The 24,959-nt window shown below is 39.3% G+C and overlaps 1 protein-coding gene across 3 annotated transcripts in view; it reads left to right on the top strand.

Annotated features, from left to right (window-relative positions):
- LOC114664097 (zinc finger protein ZFAT-like) overlaps positions 1 to 24,959 on the top strand; it is a 179,955-nt gene that overhangs the window by 144,265 nt on the left and 10,731 nt on the right. For 2 of the 3 annotated variants that reach the window (XM_051936012.1, XM_051936010.1), the window contains exon 14: positions 11,432 to 11,558. In XM_051936012.1, coding sequence (XP_051791972.1) covers positions 11,432 to 11,558 — 127 coding nt within the window. The remainder of the gene's footprint in view (positions 1 to 11,431; positions 11,559 to 24,959) is intronic. The other variant, XM_051936011.1, reaches the window with a different exon arrangement.

The following is a 24,959-nucleotide window of genomic DNA, read 5'->3' as shown; positions in this document are numbered from 1 at the left end:
TGCAATATCAGAGCATTAGTGTTTTAGATAAACCAAGGTATGTTTCTTAGTGCTTTAATCACTTTAGTTTTTTTGTGAGAGTGTGAGGCCACTTTCAGAGACACATTATAATTATATGTCAACTGATCTATATTGCTGTCCAGAATTAAGTTTAAGCTTCTCACAATATGCACAGATTTTGATAAATGCTTGCATTCTGTGTGTCGCACTTTTCTTTCTTTAACCTGTGAATGTTTTGGTGAGGACAGGAACAAATGAACATAATTAAGCAGTTTATCAAAGATCATTTAATGCATTTCAGAGCTTATTCCAAAAGTAAAAGTAAGCATGCCAAATACAATTTCAAATAATGAAAAGAGAGAGCTCTGCAACTGAAAGGGCATTTACAATTTAAACAACATTCTCCGTGTATGGTCATCTGTTCATAATGTAGCAACTTAAACCTTTTTTATTCACAAAATGTTTTTATCTTAAAAGTAAGTAATGCAAAAAAAGGGGAAAAAATACATGTGAGAAACAGCTCTGTCCATAGCAGATTGTCATTTCTGTCAACTGTCCAAAAATGTCAGTAAAAGAAAGTAGAGAGTGATGTTGGCTACCTGTTATTGATCAGATACTGTCATCTCACCCAACAGGGACTACTCTGTGTACTTGTGAAGAATCTCTAACGTTTTCTCAAAATAAGAACAGAAATACAAATTCTGTTAACAAGAGTATTACAGTTACATTGAAAAGAGAGTTTGGCAGACACCACTAGTTTAGAAACACGCTATATAAACAAGTATCTATATGATAATTTTTCAAATAATTTAACCAAATTGGAACATTAAACTACTTATTCTTATATTTTGAAATTCATAATGATTGAGAAGTAATGCCAATAAAAAGTATTCATCACCCTGGGAGGGTTTCACATTTTATTTTTACCCAACATTGAATCACTGTAGATTTAATTTGGATTATATTTTACACTGATAACGGTACAAGACTCTTTATTGTCAAAGTGAAAACGGATCTCTGCAAAGTGGTCTAAATTAATAATAAATATAAACCACAGAATAATTGATTGTCTAAGTTTTCACACCCCTCTCAAGTCAGTATTTAGTAGATGACCCTTTGGCAGTCATTCCAGCCTTGAGTCTTTGTGGACAAATCTCTTTAGGCTTTGCACAACCGCACATTGTATTTTTCCACATTCTTCTTTGCAAAATTGCCCAAGCTTTGTCAGTTTGTATGATGATCCTGAGTGAACAGCTTTCTTCAAGTCCAGTCACAAGTTCTTAATTGAATTGAGATCTGGACTCTGACTCAGCCACTCCAGGACATTCACATTGTGGTTTTGAAACCATTCATGTGTGGTTTTGGCTTTATAGTTGGGGTTGTTGTTTTGCTGGAAAATGCATCTTCTCCCAAGGTTCAGGTTTCTTGCAGAGTGCATCAGGTTTTCCCTTCAGAACTTCAATGTATTTTTCAATGTATTTTTACCCTCATAAATCTTTCAGGGCCTGCTGCAGAGAATCATCCCACCAGCATGATGATGCCACCCTTATGCTTCATAGCTCAGATGGTGTATTTTTGATAATTTATAGTGTCTGTATTTGGCATTTAGTTTGGCTAAAAAGTTCAATCTCTGTCTCATCAGAGCCCTTTTTAACTGATGTTATAGTCCCCCATGTGGCAAACTCTACCCAAGATGTCATGTGTGAATTTTCGCTTTGCTTCTCTCCCTTAAAGCTGCAACCAGTGAAGCACCTGGGCAACAGCTACCATCTACACAGTCTCTTCAATCCAGCTACTGTAGCTTGTAACTACTATGGAGTTCTTAGAGGTGTCTTGGTGCCCCCTCTCATTTGTCTGCTGTGGATAGATTTTCGGCTATGCTGTACTCTTTCCATTTCTTAATGATTGATTTGACTGGACTCCAAGAGATATTCAGTGACTTAGATATTTCCTAGTGTGTATCTCCTGACATTTCTTTTTAATCACCTACTCACTGAGTTCCTTGGAGTGTTCTTTTGTCGTCTTTGTGCTGGTTAGGCCACTATAATGATTCTTCACAAGTTGGATCTTCCATATACAGGGTGATTTATACTACACTCAGTTGAAACCCCCAAACAGGTTGTCTCCATTAAAGTAATTCTGTGACTTGTAAAACCAGCTGGCTGCACCAGTGATGATTTAGTCATCTTCTTGCACAATCACTCAGTTTTTGTAGACTACCTACTCTATTTTCTCTTCTCCATTCCCTGACTTGTGCTTTTCACTCACATTTTCAAGGAGTTGCTTGACGTGTTCTTCATGTCTTCATTGTGTAGGTTAAAATACCATATTGACTCAACACAAGTTGGATCCTCCACTTTCAGGTACATTTATGCTAACAGTTAAATGGGTGACTTCCATTGAACTAATTCCGGGACTTCTAAAACTAACTGGCTACACCAATGAGGATTTAGGGGTATCACAATAAAGGCAGTGAATACTTATGTATTTGATCATTTTATGTCTTATATTGGTAATTAATTTAGACCATTTTGCAGAGATCTGTTTTCACTCTGACATTAAAGAGTGTTTCCGGTTGATCAGTCTCAAAGAAAGCAAATTAATTCCAATCGGATTCAATGTTGTATAAAAATGAAACGTGAAAACGTCCATGGGAGTAAATACTTTTTATAGGTAATGTAATGTCAAAAACCAGATGCAAGCATTCAAATGAAACAGCAAAATATGCTGTAGATCTTCAAGTGATTAGAGCAAATATGATACTGTTGACTGAGAATGTTAAGTTATAGAAGAAAAGATACTGTAGTTAATTAAAATGCCTAATAACTTCTATACAAATAACCTTTTGGGTCCAGTTTATATTCAAGTATAAATTAGTATCTGTGTCATACTGTCAAAATATTTAGTAGATAATCCTGGGAGGTGCAGAAATTATTTAAGAGAAAACTTGCATCATCCTTCTCTTGACTTATAATATTTATGTTTCAATTGGTTCCATTTATTTTGCTTTTCCAATTGGAGCACAGGGACATGAAGTGACTTGCTCATGTTATACAGTGTCAGTAGCGGGATTTGAACCTGCAATCTCAGGGTTTGAAGTCCAAAGCCTTAACCAGTACACAACACTGCCTGCCAGTCATGCATTGCCTTAACCCTTGTCTTGTCACTTGCTCATGCCAGGGATTTGTACCCAGATCTCTGGAGCTGTGAGGCAGTAGCACAAACCGTGGTACCACCATTCTCCTGACAGAAAATGATGAATTCTAATATTTTACAAATATCTTCAAGGATGAGTCACTATAATTCAGTTTGCATTATATAAGTGGTGCTTTGATTTGTAATGTAATGCTTTTGCCTGAAAAATGTTGAATATTTCTTGGAAATATTTTAGAATATAAATAAGAACATTCTATTTGATTAAAGGAAAAGCCTGTTTCCATTTAATTAATTTGGATATACTGTTGATAAAGCTTGTTGTTCTGAAAAGCTATTATGGATGGTATGCTGTTCTGATGAATACTGCTCATCGGATCACACCTCAGGACAGTTTGTGTAGGTGAAAGTCTTAATCCAAAACATTTTTATTTGTTTTGTGCTAAGCTGGAATTTCTAAAAATATTGAATTTCCAAATGTAAGGTCTACCAGAATGTATGTGCAACATAAAGAAAGCATACAATTTAAGCAGTTATATATTTCAGTATTGGGTTAAAATACACACACAATTTTGAAGGAAAGGAAGCTTAATGCAGAGAGATGGTAAAGTAGATTCTACAAAGAGCAGACATTAAAAAAAGATGCAGAGAGCATTTCTTCTATCTAGGAGTAATATGTCTGCACTTTAGCAGAATGCACTTCTATCAGCATGCTGATTACCCTGAGTGGCTGCCATTTTCATCTGCAGTTTAAAAAAAATCTTTTACATGCTAAAAAAATAACTTTGCTAAAATGAAAAATGCATCTTGTTTCACAATTTGACCTCAACATAAAGCTGCCTTATTGTATATCAAAGAAATATTTATTCGCTGCTTTTAACAAAGGAATAAAGGATGCTGAAATTATTTACCTTATGACTACAATATTTCACGTTTTTTGCCCTGACTACAATAGCTGCAGCGGAGAGGAAATGTTCTTGAAAATAATTTGTCATTTTTGATGTGTAGAGTGACCTGTAATAAATTGTATGCATTATTTAAATCAGTATTTTATTTATTTATATATATATATATATATATATATATATATATATATGTGTGTGTATGTATATATGTATATATATATATATATATATATATATATATATATATATATATATATATGTGTGTATATATATATATATGTGTATATTTATATATAAATAATACATACCTAATTATTCAAACACACATAGATGATTGAAGGCCATAGTATTTTGTGTTTGCAATGAAACCACCATAAAGTACAAAAAATTAAGCCTTAAAAGTCTGCCAATTACCAAAGAACTTCAACATATCCACCACTGAAATTATCCCGACACGAAGTGTTACCACCTGGTTTGGGAATAGCACGCAGCAGGACCACAAGGCTCTGCAGGGAGTCATGCGGTTAGCTGAAGGCATCACAGGGTGTCTGCACTTATTAACGTCAAAGACATCTACACCAAGCGATGTCGGACCAGGGCAAAGAAAATGATCAGACATATCAGCCACCCCAACAATGGCTTCTTTTCTGTGCTGTGATCTGGTAAATGCTACAACCACCTAAAGTTCTCCCCAGGAAGACCGAGGAGGAGTCGCCTCTGTTCACAGTCCATCCTCATCTGGAATAAGGAAAGTGTCTAGAAATACATGATACCCTATTGTTAACTCCCTTACATTAAGTTATTTAAGTTATTTATTTAGTTTCATTTATTACTTTCACATATTTAAAATTCTATTAATGATTTTTGGTCTTTATAATTGTATTTTGTTATTGTTGTATTTTTCTTCTTAAATGTACAGTCATTGGAATGTAAGCATTTCACTACATATTGTACTGTATGTATAATTTGTATGTGACAAAAGAAATCTGATTTAATTTGAAAAAATATAATAATTGCATTTAAAAAGGTACAAGAAAAAGACTGCATGGTTTAACTATTTTATTGGAATACCCAGCCTATGCATCAGCTGTCAGAGATAATTTAAGTTCTTATTTTTGAGGTGCCATTTCAGTTAATTCAGTTCTAATGAATCTGAAATTAAATTACCTTACTACTTTGACTCTATGTAGTAAAACTTTAACTAAAAGCATCTGGGAAATACCAAGGGAGTGTGGTAAATGGTTTCTACAAATAGGGAGGCCTGGTTTGTGCAGCTTTGCACAGCCACTGTGACCTTCACCACTAGAAGCAGATCAAAAGTGAAGTGATGTCATCTTATCTTGACAATTTAAAGTTGTAAAATCTGCAATACTCAATCGCTCCACTAGGTGGAGTAAACATCCATAAACTATAAAAAAAAAAAAAAAAATTGTTTAAGAAATGGAAAAGCTGTTACTATGGAGTTCAGTATTTATCGATTTGTTGTTATTGATGGACATCATAATATCCTATATATCCTGTATCATCTTTTCAGAGTTCTTAAAAATATTTTAATAGTAATTCTACTTTAACAATTTGTTTAGGTGCAACCAATCTGTAGTGTACTAAATCCTTTGTCCATCTAAGGAAAATAAAGATTGGAGAATATATTTTGATGCAGAACTATAAATGTGGACGATATGTAACATTAAAAAAGCTAAAAAAAGATTTTTCAAAATAAAATTATAGTTGCATATGCACTTTACTTCTAGTCAGAAGTGAGTAAAGACATAATTTATACTAGCAATTTTATTACTCCATATTTATTTTTTAAATATAGATTTTCTTAATAATGTTCTGAAACAAACAAGCACTGGATGTAAAACTTTATTCCTAGGTTTATTGTGTTTAGTTTTTTCAAACTCTCATCCTTCGCTTACCATTTTTAAACTGGAGGATATAATTTAAAAGCTTATAAAATTAACTAAACCCTCTGTGTTTTCCTTACCTCACTAATACAGGCTATTTAGACATGGCAGCTTTAACAGACAATTTTACTGAAATAATGTAATCAAGAAAATCTTATTTTTGTATGATACGATACCTTCAATATCACTCCTTTTATAGAACTCCTGTTCAAGATAAATTTCTATCTATCTATCTATCTATCTATCTATCTATCTATCTATCTATCTATCTATCTATCTATCTATCTATCTATCTATCTATCTAAGATGTCATACCAATTTAACAACAATAAAAAATGAATGAATGAAACATAGCAACAATGATGCCTAATAATGTGCTGGGGAAACAGATTTTCATATTACAATGGGGAAAAAATGTGATGTTAGTGATTTTGACTGTGACATGATTAGCTGATCTGAGTAGTTCTTTGAATTCGGATATCCTCTGATTTCCATGCACAACAGTCTCTGTAGTTGCTGCTAAAAGCAAAATAACATCCAGTGAGTGGTAGTTCTGCAGTCGGAATCATCTTGTTAATGAGAGAGGTCAGAAGAAAATAACCAAACTGGTTTGAGTTGACAGAAAGCCTTTGGTAACTCAGATAACCAACTAGGAACCACTGTGGTGAGCAGAATAGCATCTCGGAATGAACATCCTGTGAAAATTTGAGTCAGATGGGCTACAACAGCAGAAGACCACTTCAGGTTCTCTTTTGTCAGCCAGAAACAGAAAGCTGAGACTGCAGTGGGCACAGTATATGTATAATGTATAAACACACATTATGGCCTGAGCATACAGAATGACTAAAAATAAATAAATAAATGAAAAAAGAAAGAAAAGAAACCTTCTGACTTGGCAGTTACAACCATAGTTAGAATATGGCTGTAGGTATAAAGGAGCCCCTGTAGTATTTCCTGCTGCACTTCTGCTGAATGATTCATTGGCTTGTTAATTCGTTAGCAGCCCAGCAAAGTGTTGTGTCACACAGACGGTAAGGACAGAATTTGGTAGTAACAGCATGAATCCATGCACCCAACATGTCTCGTGTCAACAGTCCATGCTGGTGGTGGTGTAATGGTGAGGGGAATATTTTCTTGGCACACTTTGGGCCTGTTAATACCAATCAATCATGGCTTTAATGCAACTGCCTATTTGAATGTTGTTGCTGACCATGTGCATCCTTTCAATCTTCTAAATGGCTACTTCCACTATTATAATGCACTACAAGGGGGCTCCGCCCCCTGCTCGCTTCGCTCGCCTACCCCCGGCGTTTTGAACCCGTGCCCGCCGGGCAGCCGTAGGTTGCTTTTGTATTGGCCTCTCTTTCAACCTCATGTAGCATTTTTATAGACTTAGCTAAGGGGTGATTGTTTATGACCTTAGTGACGTTTCTCATTATAAGCTCTGTGCATTGTTTGTTTTCAGGAAGGTTCATTCGTTGATGGATTGCGTCATCTGGATCTAAGATGTATATTTCTGCAAATTTGCGTTCGTGATTTGTTTCAGGGTGTACTGTTCCAATGCAATGTAATATTTGTCCACATACGCGAAAGCAGTATGGGTCATTGCCAGCTGGTGGCCTGATATTTACTCCGGTAGATGCAAAAGCAAATGAACCATTGTAGGATCTAATGCAGTTCATAAAAGTTTTTACTTTCAGGTACATCGTTAGTTAGAAGCTTCCGTAGATATTCAGGATATTCATGTAAAGGAGGCAGTCTAACTCGACCCTTTTGACAACAACGTGTAAACTCATTAGTTGTATTGCCAGTTGTTTGTTCAGGGAAGTTAATGTCCAGTATTTGGGATGTGTTGTTTTGGAGCTGTAACTCTCTCTTTTTGGAGCCGTGCCTGCTTGTTTTCCGGCATTTCAGACGCGCGTTGTAGACGTCTGCGTTCACTGATTTTTTCCCATCGGTAACGTTTTTGTATGTCTGTCACTCGAGCTCTTTCCTTTTGAACCCGTGCCTGCTTCGCTTCTGCAGTTTGAGATGCGCGCTGCATGCGTCTACGTTCATTGTATCTGTCCATTTGGGCTCGTTTCTGCACCTGTGTTAGTCGAGCTTTTCGTTTTTGGAGCCGAGACAGTTTTTCTTCCGCGGTTTCAGAAGCGCGTTGTAGGCGCCTACGTTTATTGTTTTTTTTTCATGCGGGCTCGTCTTTGTGGTCCCGTTACTCGAGCCGTATCGTTTTGCACCCGTGATCGTGAATTCATGATTTGTCTGTTCTTTATCGTTAGTAATATGGGTAAGTAATAAGGATGATCGCACTTACTATTAATAGGGAGCGTTTTCTGTGGTTGTACGGTTAATAGTGCATCACTGTAATGAGATTCACCTATGCTGTATAGTTTGTACGTGTTCAGATGACGTATGTTTAATACGGAGCGTTCGTTTCTTCTTATTATTACCCATCAGGTGTTGCGTCTGTGTTATCTGTGGTTGTGCTGTTAATATTGCATCACTGTAATGTGATTCCAATATGTAGTGTAGTCCGGTTTCTTGTTGTTTATGTATGATGTCGGGTGTCTGCGTGCGGTTTTTTAGAAGTGCGTGGATTATGCTGTATAGTGTGTACGTTGATTTCAGATGCGCGTTGTAGGCGAATGCTCCTATTGTAGTATCTGTTGTTTTCCGTACCACAATTCGCTTTCCGTAATATCTCGGGGTTGATGTGTGACCCTTTGTGGACTCCGTAGTCTGTCCCGTTTTACTCTGGTGCAGGGGTGTGACTCCTCTTTTTACGTACCATCTCGGGCTTGATTTGTGAACCTTTGTGGACTCCGTAGTATGTCCCATTTCACTGTGGGGCGGGGATAATGTGATTCAAATATGTTGTTTTGTCCGTATTTGTGGGGTTTCTGCATGATGTCAGGTGTTTGCTTGTGGTTGCTCTTTCGTTTTTGAGCGGTAATCTCGGGCTTGATGGGTGACCCTTTGTGGACTCCATAGTCTGTCCCGTTTCACTCGGGGGCGTGGGTCTGACTCCTCTTTTTTGTGTGCTATGGGCGCGTTGCCTCATTTCTTATTTATGTTAGTGTGTGTACTCCGTAGTCTGTCCTGTTTTGACTCCTCTTTTTTGTGTGCTATGGGCGCGTTGCCTCATTTCTTATTTCTGTTAGTGGAGGGGGGCTTTGTGTCTCATTTCTTATTTATGTTAGTGTGTGTACTCCGTAGTCTGTCCCGTTTCACTCTGGGTCGTGGGTCTGACTCCTCTTTTTTTGTGTGCTATGGGCTTTGTGTGGCGCCTACGTCTGACAGCTTTTTTTTGTGTGCTATGGGCGCGTTGCCTCATTTCTTATTCCTGTTAGTGGAGGGGGGCTTTGTGTGGCGCCTGCTTTGTGTCTTTTGCGTCCACGGGCAGGTGCCTGCGTCCATATCCGGTTTACCATTCTCGTTTAGTAATATGGATGTCACAAAGTAAAAGTTATCTCAAACTGGTTTCATGAACATCATAATGAGTTCAGTGTCACTGGATTTGAATGCAGAAGAACACCTTGGGGATGTGGAGGAACAAGAGGTTCACAGCATGAATGTGCAGCTCACAAAACATTCTTTTCTGATTCTGGTCCATGTTGACAGGACTGCATTACACAATTTCTGCAGATTTGGGTAGGGCCTCCTACCTAGTATTAGTGTTGTGGTCCTAAAAGTTTGATCAGTGAGTGTATATTAGTAATTTAGTTGTCAGTAGTTGTTTTTTGTAAAAGTTATTTCGAGAACTAATAAGTATATTATTAGGAAATATTCTGAGCTACAATATAGGTATTAAAAATTAGTTGGACCCATTTTACTTCAGCTAGAAAAGTTAATGAAAGGATAAATATGAATATTGCTCGAAGAGAAGAAAGAATAATTAAGTTTGTCATTTTTAAAGTTTACTATCGGTGTATGTAAATTTAAAACCATGTTATTTAAAAACTGGAAGTTATTATTCTGTTTTATATGTATGAATAGTTAAAACTTCAATTGTGCCAGTATGTCATGCAGTCCCATCTTACATGATGACTAGGTAGTTTGTTTCTGGGGAGTCTGAGAACCATAACCTGCTGATTTAACTGCTGCATGTTTATCAAAAGCGCTATATAAATGTAATGAATTATTATTATTATTATTATCTGTCTACCACTTCATCTGTTACTTCCAGTTTTAAGCTCACAGGGAGTCTGATGCAATCTCGATAGGTTTGGGTGCAAAGTAGAAGCTATACCAAGATAGGGTGCAAGTTCATGACAGAGCACAGTTTTACTGCTCCAGAGGAATAAGTTTTAAATTCTGGTCCAGCTAGTCTGGGGCTAGGGATCTGTGCCAGCAATTGGAAGGTTGCTGGTTCTAATCCCGTAAACGCTAGAAGTAACTCTACTCCGTTGAGCCATTGGGAAAAGTCTTTAACCTGCAATTGCTTCATCCTGGCCCTCCAACTTACAGGGAAAACTCTGGGTATGATGGACAGGATTGGCACTCCAGACTCTGTAAAAAAAAACCTCACAGTGTGGTGCTGAGGTGTCACCTGCTGCACTCTGGTCCTAATCCATTTCACCTATATCCATTTGAGTTTTTCTCCAAGCACTCTTGTTCAATCATCCCAGAAACATGCAATTTCAGCACTATAATATCAGAAGTATACAAGCTATATAGAACAATTATAGAACCGCAAACAATAAACAAGTCAGAAAATGTATGTACAGCATAACATACAGCAACATTTAGAGTCTAGTTAGCTGTTCATAAAGTGGGTGTAGTAAATAGGGTGGCCGGTGGTACTCTATCAGCTGCACTACATTGCAAAATAATTCTCAAATAAAGGGTATTTTTTTCAAAGGTTTTTTAAGGCTGTGTGGAGTTTGCATGTTCTCCCCGTGTCTACGTGGGTTTCCTCCGGGCGCTCCGATTTCCTCCCACAGTCCAAAAACATGCAGGTTAGGTGCATTGGCAATTCTAAATTGTCCCTAGTGTGTGCTTGCTGTGTGTGTGCCCTGTAGTGGGCTGGCGCCATCTCCGGGGTTTGTTTCCTGACTTGCGCCCCGTGTTGGCTGGGATTGGCTCCAGCAGACCCCCATGACCCTGTAGTTAGGATATAGCGGGTTGGATAATGAATGAATGGATGGGTTTTTTAAGGCCACAGATAATGTAAATATTTTAGTAATCAACAAATGCAATCTATAAATCCATCCCACCCTAAGCAACATTGCCTCTTGTACTTGTTGTTTGTGCAGCTCACAGAGAATGGAGTGTTCATTTTTTTTAAATTAAAAATTCCTTCATTTTCAAAATATTGCTTGACCTTCCTATGTACAGAAAGACCTATTAGAATGCAATATAGTGATAAACAATCGTTCTGTTTTCTATGCTGTTTTAGAAATATGGATTTTTGATAATTGTTCATTTTCAGAGTTCTAAATTATAATCTGACATTCTGGATTTTAGCAGGTTGTAGAATCCACAGTTGAGGAGTCCTCTACCCAATATCTTCATACTGCAGAATCTGAAGATTTAAAAGGAACTGAAGCAGCTGTGGCAGCTCTGCAAGATCTCAGATATAACACAGAAAATGGTAAGCATGTTAGCATCACGGGAATAATGTAGAAAATTTAGGATAATGTATTCTAACATTTCTATTTTCTTCTTGGCTAATGTCCTAAATAAAGACATACATACTTATACATTGATGAATATCTGTCATTGCATTATTTAGTAGTTTACTAAATTTAGTAAGATACTGTATCCTGATTTGCAGGAAAATATCTGGTGTTCTTGTCATGTCTTACCTATATTAGCACATTTTCATTAGTGTGTGGGAGGTAGTTTTTCTAAATAAACTTAGCAGGCTGAAATGTTATTTCAGCATACAGCTGTCTGAAGGCATAAAATGAAACACCAAATATGCAAATCCTATCTGATTCTGTCTTCTCAAGGTTTGAAATGTGGTCCTTGAGATCACAACAGGAAAAATAAGACAACTGACAGCAAATTCTGAAAATCTTTGCAGGCGAACAAAGCATACTTGTGATACCATATTTTATTATATCCTCCTAAACCCTCTGTCTTTGCAGTAGCTCCCACTGGTATACTGTTTGCAGGAGCTACTTGATAATTTTGTTTCAGGGCTGGAAGATCAGTAATTTAGGATGATGCCGTTAATAATTCACAAACCTGTTTCTCTCTCCTACGGTCCAATTTGACTCCCCTGGTATGTAGCAGGTTGTGAATCTTTCTGATATAGAAATCATATGTGCCTATTGTGTAGTTAGGCTGTGTAGCTGCTTAGCCTAGTAGAGCTGGTATTGGCAACTAAAAGATTTCTGAGACTTGAGAGAAACATATTTCTTTTAACAAAAAATAGTTTTTATATATATATATATTGTGATACTGGCGCTGACATGACACAGACTGACACCTGAGGCACAGACAAAATAAACAAAAAGTTTTTATTTTCTTCCACTCTGGGTGCACATTTTCCCCATGTCCCACAGGCAATACACAGTCCCAAAACACAAATATAACACCCCAAATCACACTCTTCTCGCCTCTACTCCTCCCAGGGCAGCTTTGTCCTCCTCCTCCCGACTCTGGAGCCCTGAGTAGTGGCTGCAGGCTCCCTTTATAGCCCACCCGGAAGTGCTGCAGGTGGTAATTAACCTCAATTAGGGTGCACTTCCGGGTATGGATGCGTTGCCATCCATATGGGCTCAGGAAGCCTTGTAGCTCCACCTGGCGGTGGCCACAGAGCCCAACCAGGATGAGCTCCATTGTTCCATATTACCGGCCCCGATGCAACCCAGGGAGGCTGCCACCAAGTGTTCCGGGGGACGTAGCATGCTTCCCATGGCTGCTCCCCCAGATCCAATATTGGAAGGGGTGTCCCGGCCGGGCATGAGCCCCAGCTGTCCACCCACAAATTTAAGCAAATATCCTTAAATTAAAGTCTGCAATGTGCACTTTAATCATGTCTGAATTGTTTGATTTGTAATTTTAAACTGTCAGCAAAGAGGTAAATTAAGGAACATTACAGAGGGTACTGTATATAGAGTATATATACATTGTAACAAAGGCACTATATAGGTGCTGACCCGACACAGACTGACACCGGATGCACGTATAAAAGCCAAGAAGCTTTCATTTTTCTTCACCTGTGGGGCATGTCTTCCCCATGTCCCACAGGCAGTACACAGTCCCAAAAACATCACAAGTACTACACAAAACACATTGGTCTCCACCACCAATCCTCCTGGCAAGGGTTGTCCTCCTCCTCCCGACTCTGGCTCCTGGAGTGGTGGCTGCTGGCCCCTTTTATAGTTCACCCGGAAGTGCTTCAGGTGCTTGAACACCTGCCTCTTATTGCACCTCTGGGTGTGGCTGACCTATGACCCAGACAGTCCCAGGAACCCTTGCAGCACCTCCTGGTGGCCACCCTGGATCCCAACAGGGCTGTGGAGAACTCCATCTCTCATGGAGCCCTGCAGGTATCCGAGGCACCACAGTAACCAAGGGGGGCTGCCACCAAGTGGTCCAGGGGAGGTACTGTGCAGCCCATGCTTGCTCCCCTGGAACATACACAAGAAGGGGCGTCCCGACCGGGCATGAGCCCCGGCCGTACGTCACAATGTATGTATATATATATTTATTTATTTATTTAATATACTAGGGGGCTTTGCCCCCGGCTCGCCAACCCCCGTGTTTGGTTTTCCAGATACACACTTTTAAGATTTTTTTTTTTCTTTGAATTGTTGCTATTTCATTAGTTTCACTTTTAGTTCAGAACTTCTTTATAAACAATATTTGGAATCTTTCGAGTCCCAACATGCTGAATCTTTTAAATGAGGTCTGTGAGACATATGTTTAATGACTTTGTACCATAATTCAGGATAGGTTTCTCTGTTTGGAATTTCAGCACAGACAAAGTGATCTACATCATCAGCAGTTAATATTTTTTTTTGCAAAGTAACCAATAAATGTATGTGAGGTAAAACACATTTTTGAAATCCTCTGACTTAAACTAAGCCTTACAATATTTACATACTTCAGACATATCACCTATGTCCATATATTCGATCTCTATTCGCCTTTTCGTTATTTCTCTGAGTAATAATTTCTTAATTGTTTGCGCTAATGCGATGTTTACTTTCTTTGTTTTGACACTTTCGTTTTTTCTGCTTTCATATTCTGTATCTTGCTCTGCATGTGTTTCGCGCCTACGTTTTTTTTTTTTTTTTTTTTTTTTTTGAGTCTTTTGAATTCACTGTTTTCATTACCTCTAACCTGCTCTGGCATGTGTTTGGCCCCCTTGTTTTTTAACCTCTTCATGATGTTTTACTTTGTTTTCTACTACTTTGTTTTCTACTCTTTGTCGTCTATTTCTGACCTTGCTTCATCCTGCTATTTTTTCAATTACACCTGGTCCGTGATGATTATTTTCCCTTTTTTCAAGTAATAATTTCCTTTTGTTTGTGCTAATGCGATCTTTACTATCTTTTTTTTGATACTGTAGCGACCTCCGCGTCCAGCTCGAAAAGAGAAGAAGTAAAAAAAAAAAAACACACAGATGTAGTAAAGTCTCACAAAAGTTTTACTTGAACAATCAAGAAAATGAACGCTGACTTCGTAACCCCAAACACCGCCACCCTTACCGCATCAATCAATCACCCCGCTGTCAGTCTTCCGTGCTGTACTCCGCCCTCCCTCAATCGAACCTAACAGTCACTCCAAAAAAAGGCTTCAACCTGGAAGGGACACTACAATACTTTCGAATTTTCCTGCTTTCATATTCTTTACCTTTCTCTGCATGTGTATCGCACCATCATTTTTTATGAGCCTTTCAAATTCCACTGCTTTCATAATCTCTAACCTTCTCTGGATGTGTATAGCGCCAACGTTTTTGAACGTCTTTATAAAGTTATACTTTGTCTTTTAATTCTGAGCCCGATTGGACATGCTTTTTTTCCAATTACACTTGTTCCGGACTGATTATTACTTTCCTTATTTTCTGAATTTGCACCCAATTATTCTTTTGTTTTTTGCATTTATTTCTCTCCCAACGCTTTTGAGTCTCTTTTCTCCGCACTGCTCTTTTCTTCTTAGCTTAGTTGTCGATGTTTCATCTATAACGTATTGTCCTTATACACTTTATATGCGCTGAGAGCCCTGGATCTGTGTGTGCTCAAAGTCTTGACACGATTGAGTGTTTTGCTGCCCGTGGTCTTATTTGATATTGGTTGTAAGTAGGGTGTGCCTTGCAAGAATCTCATGTTCTACGTCCCCGCGAGACGGTCCTGGGTCAGTCTCTTGGCACAAAGTCTCATGTTTAAGGTCCCCGTGAGACGCTCGTGGCCAATCTCTTTCTTCTCGCTGGTTTTTTTAAGTGTCTTCCGTGATCTTCATGTGAAGATCACATCTCGTCTCCCTAGTCATTCTCTCACAGGATTTTTTTTATTATATTTAATATATATATATATAATATATATATATATTAATATATATATATATGTGTATATATATGTGTATATATATGTATCTCTATATAGACATAAGACCCAAAGGAACTCCAGGATATTTTAGTCCACATGGCTCTTCATAGACAATTAAGACAGCCAATATACAGATTCAAATGTTCTTTCTCTCTTACTTCCTTTCCTGTTCTCCTAGAGTGAGTTTTGCCATCTTCCACCCAACACTGACTCACTGAGGTATGGCTGCAGGCTCCTTTTAATACTTCCAGTGGCACATTGTGGCTTGTTGGAAGCATTCCGGGTCATATGGAAACAAGGGTAGTCCTCTCTCAGTAGTGCCCTCTAAAGTCCCCAGAGGCCCCTGCAGGACTGCACTTCTGGACACCAATTCTCATGCAGCCCTCCAGGTGTCCAAACTGGAACTACTTGTGAGGAACACTGCCAACTGTTAGTTTGATGAGGTGAACTGCTCCCAACATCCAGCTCTCATAAGTCCTGTTAGTTTGAGAGGTGAACTGCTCCCAACATCCAGCTCTCATAAGTCCTTTCTTTCTTCCAGCATCCCAGGCAGAGTGTGACTTATAAGGCATCCCAGCCAGGTAGTGTCCACAACCTGGCCATCCTTCCATTACAGCTTCCCGGCTGGGCAAGAATTTGTCCTCCTGGGAACTTACAATATATATATATATATTTACAGTGGTGTGAAAAACTATTTGCCCCCTTCCTGATTTCTTATTCTTTTGCATGTTTGTCACACAAAATGTTTCTGATCATCAAACACATTTAACCATTAGTCAAATATAACACAAGTAAACACAAAATGCCGTTTTTAAATGATGGTTTTTATTATTTAGGGAGAAAAAAAATCCAAACCTACATGGCCCTGTGTGAAAAAGTAATTGCCCCCTTGCTAAAAAATAACCTAACTGTGGTGTATCACACCTGAGTTCAATTTCCGTAGCCACCCCCAGGCCTGATTACTGCCACACCTGTTTCAATCAAGAAATCACTTAAATAGGAGCTGCCTGACACAGAGAAGTAGACCAAAAGCACCTCAAAAGCTAGACATCATGCCAAGATCCAAAGAAATTCAGGAACAAATGAGAACAGAAGTAATTGAGATCTATCAGTCTGGTAAAGGTTATAAAGCCATTTCTAAAGCTTTGGGACTCCAGTGAACCACAGTGAGAGCCATTATCCACAAATGGCAAAAACATGGAACAGTGGTGAACCTTCCCAGGAGTGGCCGGCCGACCAAAATTACCCCAAGAGCGCAGAGACGACTCATCCGAGAGGTCACAAAAGACCCCAGGACAACGTCTAAAGAACTGCAGGCCTCACTTGCCTCAATTAAGGTCAGTGTTCACGACTCCACCATAAGAAAGAGACTGGGCAAAAACGGCCTGCATGGCAGATTTCCAAGACGCAAACCACTGTTAAGCAAAAAGAACATTAGGGCTCGTCTCAATTTTGCTAAGACACATCTCAATGATTGCCAAGACTTTTGGGAAAATACCTTGTGGACTGATGAGACAAAAGTTGAACTTTTTGGAAGGCAAATGTCCCGTTACATCTGGCGTAAAAGGAACACAGCATTTCAAAAAAAGAACATCATACCAACAGTAAAATATGGTAGTGGTAGTGTGATGGTCTGGGGTTGTTTTGCTGGTTCAGGACCTGGAAGGCTTGCTGTGATAGATGGAACCATGAATTCTACTGTCTACCAAAAAATCCTGAAGGAGAATGTCCGGCCATCTGTTCGTCAACTCAAGCTGAAGCGATCTTGGGTGCTGCAACAGGACAATGACCCAAAACACACCAGCAAATCCACCTCTGAATGGCTGAAGAAAAACAAAATGAAGACTTTGGAGTGGCCTAGTCAAAGTCCTGACCTGAATCCAATTGAGATGCTATGGCATGACCTTAAAAAGGCGGTTCATGCTAGAAAACCCTCAAATAAAGCTGAATTACAACAATTTTGCAAAGATGAGTGGGCCAAAATTCCTCCAGAGCGCTGTAAAAGACTCATTGCAAGTTATCGCAAACGCTTGATTGCAGTTATTGCTGCTAAGGGTGGCCCAACCAGTTATTAGGTTCAGGGGGCAATTACTTTTTCACACAGGGCCATGTAGGTTTGGAATTTTTTTTCTCCCTAAATAATAAAAACCACCATTTACAAACTGCATTTTGTGTTTACTTGTGTTATATTTGACTAATGGTTAAATGTGTTTGATGATCAGAAACATTTTGTGTGACAAACATGCAAAAGAATAAGAAATCAGGAAGGGGGCAAATAGTTTTTCACACCACTGTATATATATATATATATATATATATATCAACGAGTGGAAGGAAATGTTCAGGTGCCAGCAGGATCGCCCCTTTTAAAGCTATAGAAATAATTTCAAATGAAATGAGCACTAGATTAACCACTTGATAGAGTGGGCCTTGCTCAGGAGCTTCATTTAGCTGGCAGTTGGGAATGTGGATTGACACGCCTTACTATGGGACATCAAGTCTTTTATAGGACTCAGACCGGAAGGGGTAGAGTCATTTACTCCTCACTGGGCACCTTCTCGTCACTGTGGGTGTAAAAAGAGACAAGTGTTAGCAACAGCACTCCCTCTCACCCCAGGGTGGTATCACTGCTGTGTTAATAAGTATATGTGCATTTTATCAGAATAAAATTAATTGAATTGAATTGTATATTAGTGCTATGGTGGTACCATTATGGGTTAGTGCTGCCAGCTAAACGCTTGGTCAATGTTTTTATAGAGTATGCACATTCCTTTTGTGTCTGTGTGGTGTTTTCTTTGAGGATTCCAGTTTTCCTTCTACATCTCAGTGACTAATAGGTTTATTATAATACCGGACAGTGAAGCTTTTGGTTCCTGTACAGGTTTTGGTGTATTTTATGGATTGTAGCATCCTAATCACAAAAATCAACTTAAAATTTTCCTATTGCATACCATTTCATTGCAACTAAATATTTTTGTGAATTCCTTTCATATTACAGTAGAGTCTCGCTTATCCAACGTTCTGTATTATCCAATGTCCCACCGCAAAAAAAAAACAAAAAAAAAAACGCATCAATCGGCAACAAGAACTGCAAGTTGCGAGCGTGAGCGTAGTCTATTTTTTGTTGCTAAGTTCATTTTTTCAGTTAAATTTTTCTGTTGTTTTGTTGTAAAACGATTACAGTGGATTATGTGGCTCTCTCTCTGGCGTGCGTGTCTCTCTCGCGCGTGCGCATGTGTGTGTGCGCGTCTCTCTGTGCGCGTGTGTGTGCGTGCGAGCGTGCGTCTCTCTCTCGCGCGTGCGTGTATGTATGTGTGTGTGGGTGAGCGCGCACGTGTCCTCTCTGTCTCTCTCGCGTGTGTGTGTGCGCGATGCGTCTCTCTCGCGCATGTGTCTCTCTCTCGTGTGTGTGTGCGTGCGTGTGTCTCTCTTTCTCTCGCACGTGTGTGTGCGTGCATGTGTCTCTCTTTCTCTTGTGTGTGTGTACGTGTGTCTCTCTTTCTCTCATGTGTGTGCGTGTGTCTCTCTCCCTTGCGCGTGCATGTGTCTGTCTGTGTCTCTCTCTCGCGCTCTCTCTCTAACGCTGCACAGGGAGAGACTGAACACGTGCGGAAATCATTGGCGCGCACAAACCGAAAGGGAAACTGGCTTGTTCCTATACCGAGTGTTTGTACATGTTCAGAGATGTTTGAGAACTGAGGTTCCACTGTATTAGGCTCGTAATGTGTAAAATTATAACATAGTTTGACATTTAATAGGCTTTTTCTTAACACCTCCCATTATTCGACATTTTCGCTTATCCGATGTTCTGCTGGCCCGTTTATGTCAGATAAGCGAGACTCTACTGTATAAGTATATGTATATATACGTATATATATATATGTGTATATATATATTATAATATATATATATAATATAGTCCAACAACTACAAGTAGAACAATAGTGGCACTGTTACTAGGAATGCAGCGCAGATATGGAACAGCCAGGCTAAAGAGTCTCATTACTGGTAGCTCCATAAGCATTTGGTTCCGGGACAGAAAATTTTGGAACTTAAACCACTTGCTGACCCAACAAAGATATTTTTGCCACCTCTTGATATAAAACTTGTACTGTTGAAAAATTTTGTGAAAGCAGTGAACAAGTAAGGTGATGGATTTTGATATTTGAGACGATGTTTCCACGAGTAACTGATGCCAAGATTTAGGAACACATTTTTGTTGAACTTGGACACATCATCAATGACAAGCGTTGCAAAGATCTGCTAGTGGGGTTGGAGGAAATTGCATGGAAGGCATCCAAGGATGTTGCTGAGAATTTTATTGGCAATTAATGAGTGCCAAACTACGTCCAGATGGTTGTCAACATGCTTCAAGCTTACAAAACCATGAAGGGCAACGTGTCACTAAAGATTCATTTTCTGCATACACATGTGGACTTTTCCCCTGCTAACCTTGGTACAGTTAGTGACAAACATTGTGAAAGTTGGAAGAAAAACATTTTCGGGTCATTTGAGCTAATGCAATGTGTCAGCATCATTAAGCGATTAAACACACTAAATTCAATACAAGTTAATTTCATGTTTCTCTAAATTCCTTTGATGTAACCAATCTGAAATTATAATTGTGTTCAACTTGAAACTGGCTATCATAATCACCAAAGCGTTTTTATGAAGCAAAACCTTTGAAAAAATTTGTGAACCAGAGTTATAGTTGGGGCCTCTAAATTGGTGAGGTGTGGCTAGCTGTGTCCTGTGATGGACTTGCACACTGTCAAAGCCTTAAGATGTACCTCTGATACTGACAAAATGGAATCCCAACTCCACATATCCCCAAATAAAATATTTATTTAAACATTATGAACATCTGATATGGCATATTATAAATCTATAAATAGTTGTTACACAGGTTAAGATGGTTTTACTATAAAAATGTATTATCATTATTATTTAATTTTATAAAAATCTAATGTGTCTAAAGTGTTTCATTTCATTAAAGCTGCGATCATAGCAGGCAGGTGTGCACAAAAAAAGCATAATTATTATCTCTGTAAAACAAAATCTACTAGAGTAATTTTGCTCCAAATCAACAAGCTTCTTTCATTTAACAGTGCACATAACTATGCCAAATTTCATTCATACTGAGTGATCTCTTTTTGTGTTATTGTGTACAAAGACTGACAGAAACCACTCTGAAAGTGGTCAAATTGCATCCAGGCATGTCTAAAAGCTGAAGATCCTTTCAAAACTCAACATTTTGACCATATTATAATATTTTCATGAGCAAAATGTCCTCAAACAAACATAATCAAATTGAGAGTCAAGGGTCCGCAGCCTATTTATTGTAAATACCTGGCATGTACATATGTAGGGAAAGTGTAACCAAACCATATTAAGTTAAACAAGCAACATATGACTATCCAGTTATGTTTTAATTATGTGTTGACACAGTAGGTTCTTGAATTATAGTATAAAGTTTAGAATGCTGTGTTTGTGTCTTTATTTGGACATTCTTAATTGCTTTTCCATAGCTGAATTTCTAACCTAAATGACACATCTGTTCTCTGATGTTCAGAGAGGTTTCCCACGTTGTTTATTATTGTCTTGTACTTCAAGTGTATTATTTTGAACATGGGTGTCAACTTCTGTTTGTAATCAGTCAACAGACAGCTGCATACTGCGTATAGGAAATCAATTGTCTTGTTTAATATAATCCAACCATTTTAGTATCTTTAGTACTCTTAAATGGGTAAGAGAAATTTGAGATCTGTGACTTTGTTGCAGAATATACAGAATGGTTGATATCTGCTGTGGTCCACACAACTCTCTGTCCCCTCAGACCAGCAGAAGAGAGCTGGGGAACTAAGATGACCTCGTCCGCTGGTCTGTTTTGTCAGAGCAGCTTTGAGTGTCTATAATGTATAATTTAGTCTGTAGATTTTGTCTTAAATATTATTCTTCTTACTGTTAGCTCTCGCTCACTCTTTAACAAGTAATATTTTTTACTTATTCAAATGAATTAGATAGATAGATACTTTATTAATCCCAGGGGGAAATTCACATACTCCAGCAGCAGCATACTGATACAAAAAACAATATTAAATTAAAGATTGATAACAATGCAGGTAAAAACAGACAATAACTTTGTATAATGTTAATGTTAACGTTTAAAACCCCCCCCCCGGGGGGAATTGAAGAGTTGCATAGTTTAGTCTATCAGTGGAGCAGGACGGTGACAGCAGTCTGTTGCTGACGCTGCTCTTCTGTCTGGAGATGACACTGTTTAGTGGATGCAGTGGATTCTCCATAATTGATAGGAGCCTGCTGAGCGCCCGTTGCTCTGCCACAGATGTCAAGCTGTCCAGCTCCATGCCAACAATAGAGCCTGCCTTCCTCACCAGTTTGTCCAGGCGTGAGGCGTCCTTCTTCTTAATGCTGCCTCCATAGCACACCACTGCGTAGAAGAGGGCGCTCGCCACAACCATCTGATAGAACATCTGCAGCATCTTATTGCAGATGTTGAAGGACGCCGGCCTTCTAAGGAAGTATAACCGGCTCTGTCCTTTCTTACACAGAGCATCAGTATTGGCAGTCCAGTCTAATTTATCATCCAGCTGCACTCCCAGGTATTTATAGGTCTGTACCCTCTGCACACAGTCACCTCTGATGATCACGGGGTCCATGAGGGGTCTGGGCCTCCTAAAATCCACCACCGGTTCCTTGGTTTTGCTGGTGTTCAGGTGTAGGTGGTTTGAGTCATATCATTTAACAAAGTCCTTGATTAGGTCCCTATACTCCTCCTCCTGCTCACTCCTGATGCAGCCCACGATAGCAGTGTCGTCAGCGAACTTTTGCACGTGGCAGGACTCCGAGTTGTATTGGAAGTCCGATGTATATAGGCTGAACAGGACCGGAAAAAGTACAATCCCCTGTGGCGCTCCTGTGTTGCTGACCACAATGTCAGACGTGCAGTTCCCACTACGCACATACTGAGGTCTGTCGTTAAGATAGTCCACGATCCATGCCACCAGGTGTGAATCTACTCCCATCTCTGTCAGCTTGTCCCTAAGGAGCAGAGGTTGGATTGTGTTGAATTAGTAGGACTATTATCCTGACTTTCATAGGCGACTTGGTGGTGTGGCTTAATAGGTGCCCTTATACATGTCTGTTATCTCCAGACTGTCTTATGGTGGAGGAAACCCCTACAACAGCAATGTTTATATCTGAATGATTTTGAAATTATAACGTGTAGTAGAACTATCGAGACTCAGAGTTTCATAATGGATCTGTTAATATTTCTTCTCCCTTATAGTTCAAGTCCTCCTTCAGGCCCATGGCCTCTTCTAAGTGCAGAGGATGCAACAACCATATTGCTAACTATAATAAAGGGTAGCCCTTCAAACCATTTAGGCATTTTTAAGGTAGTTAACCAGTGTAAATTCTTTCACTATTAAAGAACAGAAGTTTGTTCAGGTCATCTAAAGCAGGGGTCCGCGGCCCACTACCGGTCCGCAGCCGTCTGACAGCCGGGCCGCGAGAGAACTGCCGGCAACGGCGACTCACTCAGACTTTTCAGAATGCTTGGCGGGCGGGGCTTTGCAGCGTCGCAGAGAGAGGAGAGAGACTGAGGTGAGAGAGTATTACAACAAAGTATTGTTACGGTCCCGACAGTTTCCCCATATGACACGAGTCTATAGAAATCGTGTTACTACGAAGTACATTCAGCAGATGCTTTCATTACAACGAAGTGACCTTGAAATGCCTGAATGAATCATCCACAGAGCAGTTAGATCTGTTGTCGCAGCTCAGATGTGCACGTTTGCACAACAATCCCCAAACAGAAACATTGTAAAAAAAATTCTTTCTTCGAACTTTCCTCGTACTGTTTTTTTTTGCTGTTTTTGTTTTGTGTGGTTTTCAGTGATACCTTTTGCTTATTGCTTGTCAACATTTGAAAAACATCCATTGGAATTTAACTCATTGTCACCCTCCTACAGAAACGGCAGACACGAAAAAAATGATAACAGTGTTAATGTTTGTGATGTGCAATCTGTTGGAATGGCAAATGCAAAGCATATGTCTTTGTTATATGCAAAAAAGAAGAAAAATGTCAGGTTGCAAACGTATGCGGACTGCTTAATAACTTAATAATAATAGAAATGTTATGTAAATTGTGTATATAAAACTGCCCCCCCCCCCGACCAGTCCGTGGAAAAATTTGCATCTAATAAAGTGGTCCTTGCTGTCAAAAAGGTTGGGGACCACTGATCTAAAGCATGCCAAATGTGATCTGAGATAGAGGATAGGTCAGAGCTTACATTTGAAATGTAGGTGCAACACTTGCCCCAATACCTCCGCAGGTGCCTCTCTGTCTGTCTGTCAATGGCTGCTTCTGCAGTAAGATTCACCAATACCTTAAGTCCATCCATCCATCATCCAACCCGCTATATCCTAACTACAGGGTCATGGGGGTCTGCTGGAGCCAATCCAGCAACACAGGGCGCAAGGCAGGAAAGCCAGTCCACCGCAAGGGCACACACACACACACACACACACACACACACCAAGCACACACTAGGGACAATTTAGGATTGCCAATGCACCTAACCTGCATGTCTTTGGACTGTGGGAGGAAACCGGAGCGCCGGAAGAAACCCACGCAGACACGGGGAGAACATGCAAATTCCACATAGGGAGGAACCAGGAAGCGAACCCGGGTCTCCTAACTGCGAGGCAGCAGCACTACCCACTACTCCACCGTGCCGCCCCAATCCTTAAGTGCCTGAGCCAATTAATTTATTTGCTGTCCATATAGCAAAGATGAGGCGTGTGAAAGACCCACACCTAGACCATGTGTTTTATGGATGGAGCTTAAATCCCTGTTGCCCTTGTCCTTCTGTAATGTAGTGGTTGTTGCAATCTGTCAAACAGCAAGTCTCAAAGTACCCTTCGAACAATGATGCGTTAGCCTTAGTTACTTAAGCATAGAGGAATATGGGTATATAAGTTTTCCTTCACGACAACCAGTTATGATTTGATTACCTCTGATACCAGTTAAGCAAAAATGTAATAATTTCAGCCTGAGTTCATATTATGTCGTATTTGTCTCTCTGGGCCTTTAATTAGTTTTATTCTTGTTTTTACCTTTTCCTTGTTGTCACTGTTTTGTATGTGCTTATTTTGGAAGTGTGTGTTTGCTTTGGATTTTTCTTTGGTTCTCTATTCTACTCCCATGGACATTCCGTTACTTTTACTGGCAATTCTAAATTAGCCTAGGAAGAGTGTTTGAGGGTATATGAGAGAAAGAGTACCTTGTGGCTGACTGCAGTCCTAGCTAAAGTCTGTTGCTGCCTTGCTCCTGATGCTCTAAGACTAAACCCCAGTCTTCCACACTACAACCCTGTGAAAAGACATGCAGTTTAGGTTAATTGATGATGATAAATATTGGCCAGAATGAACAATTCAGTGTGTTTGATCAACTATGAAATAGGTTA

The sequence above is a fragment of the Erpetoichthys calabaricus genome, chromosome 13 (genome assembly GCF_900747795.2).
Source record: "Erpetoichthys calabaricus chromosome 13, fErpCal1.3, whole genome shotgun sequence".
Taxonomy (NCBI): Eukaryota; Metazoa; Chordata; class Cladistia; order Polypteriformes; family Polypteridae; genus Erpetoichthys; species Erpetoichthys calabaricus.
Note: the sequence above shows the minus strand (reverse complement) of the source record. Positions and strands in the feature narration are given on the sequence as shown.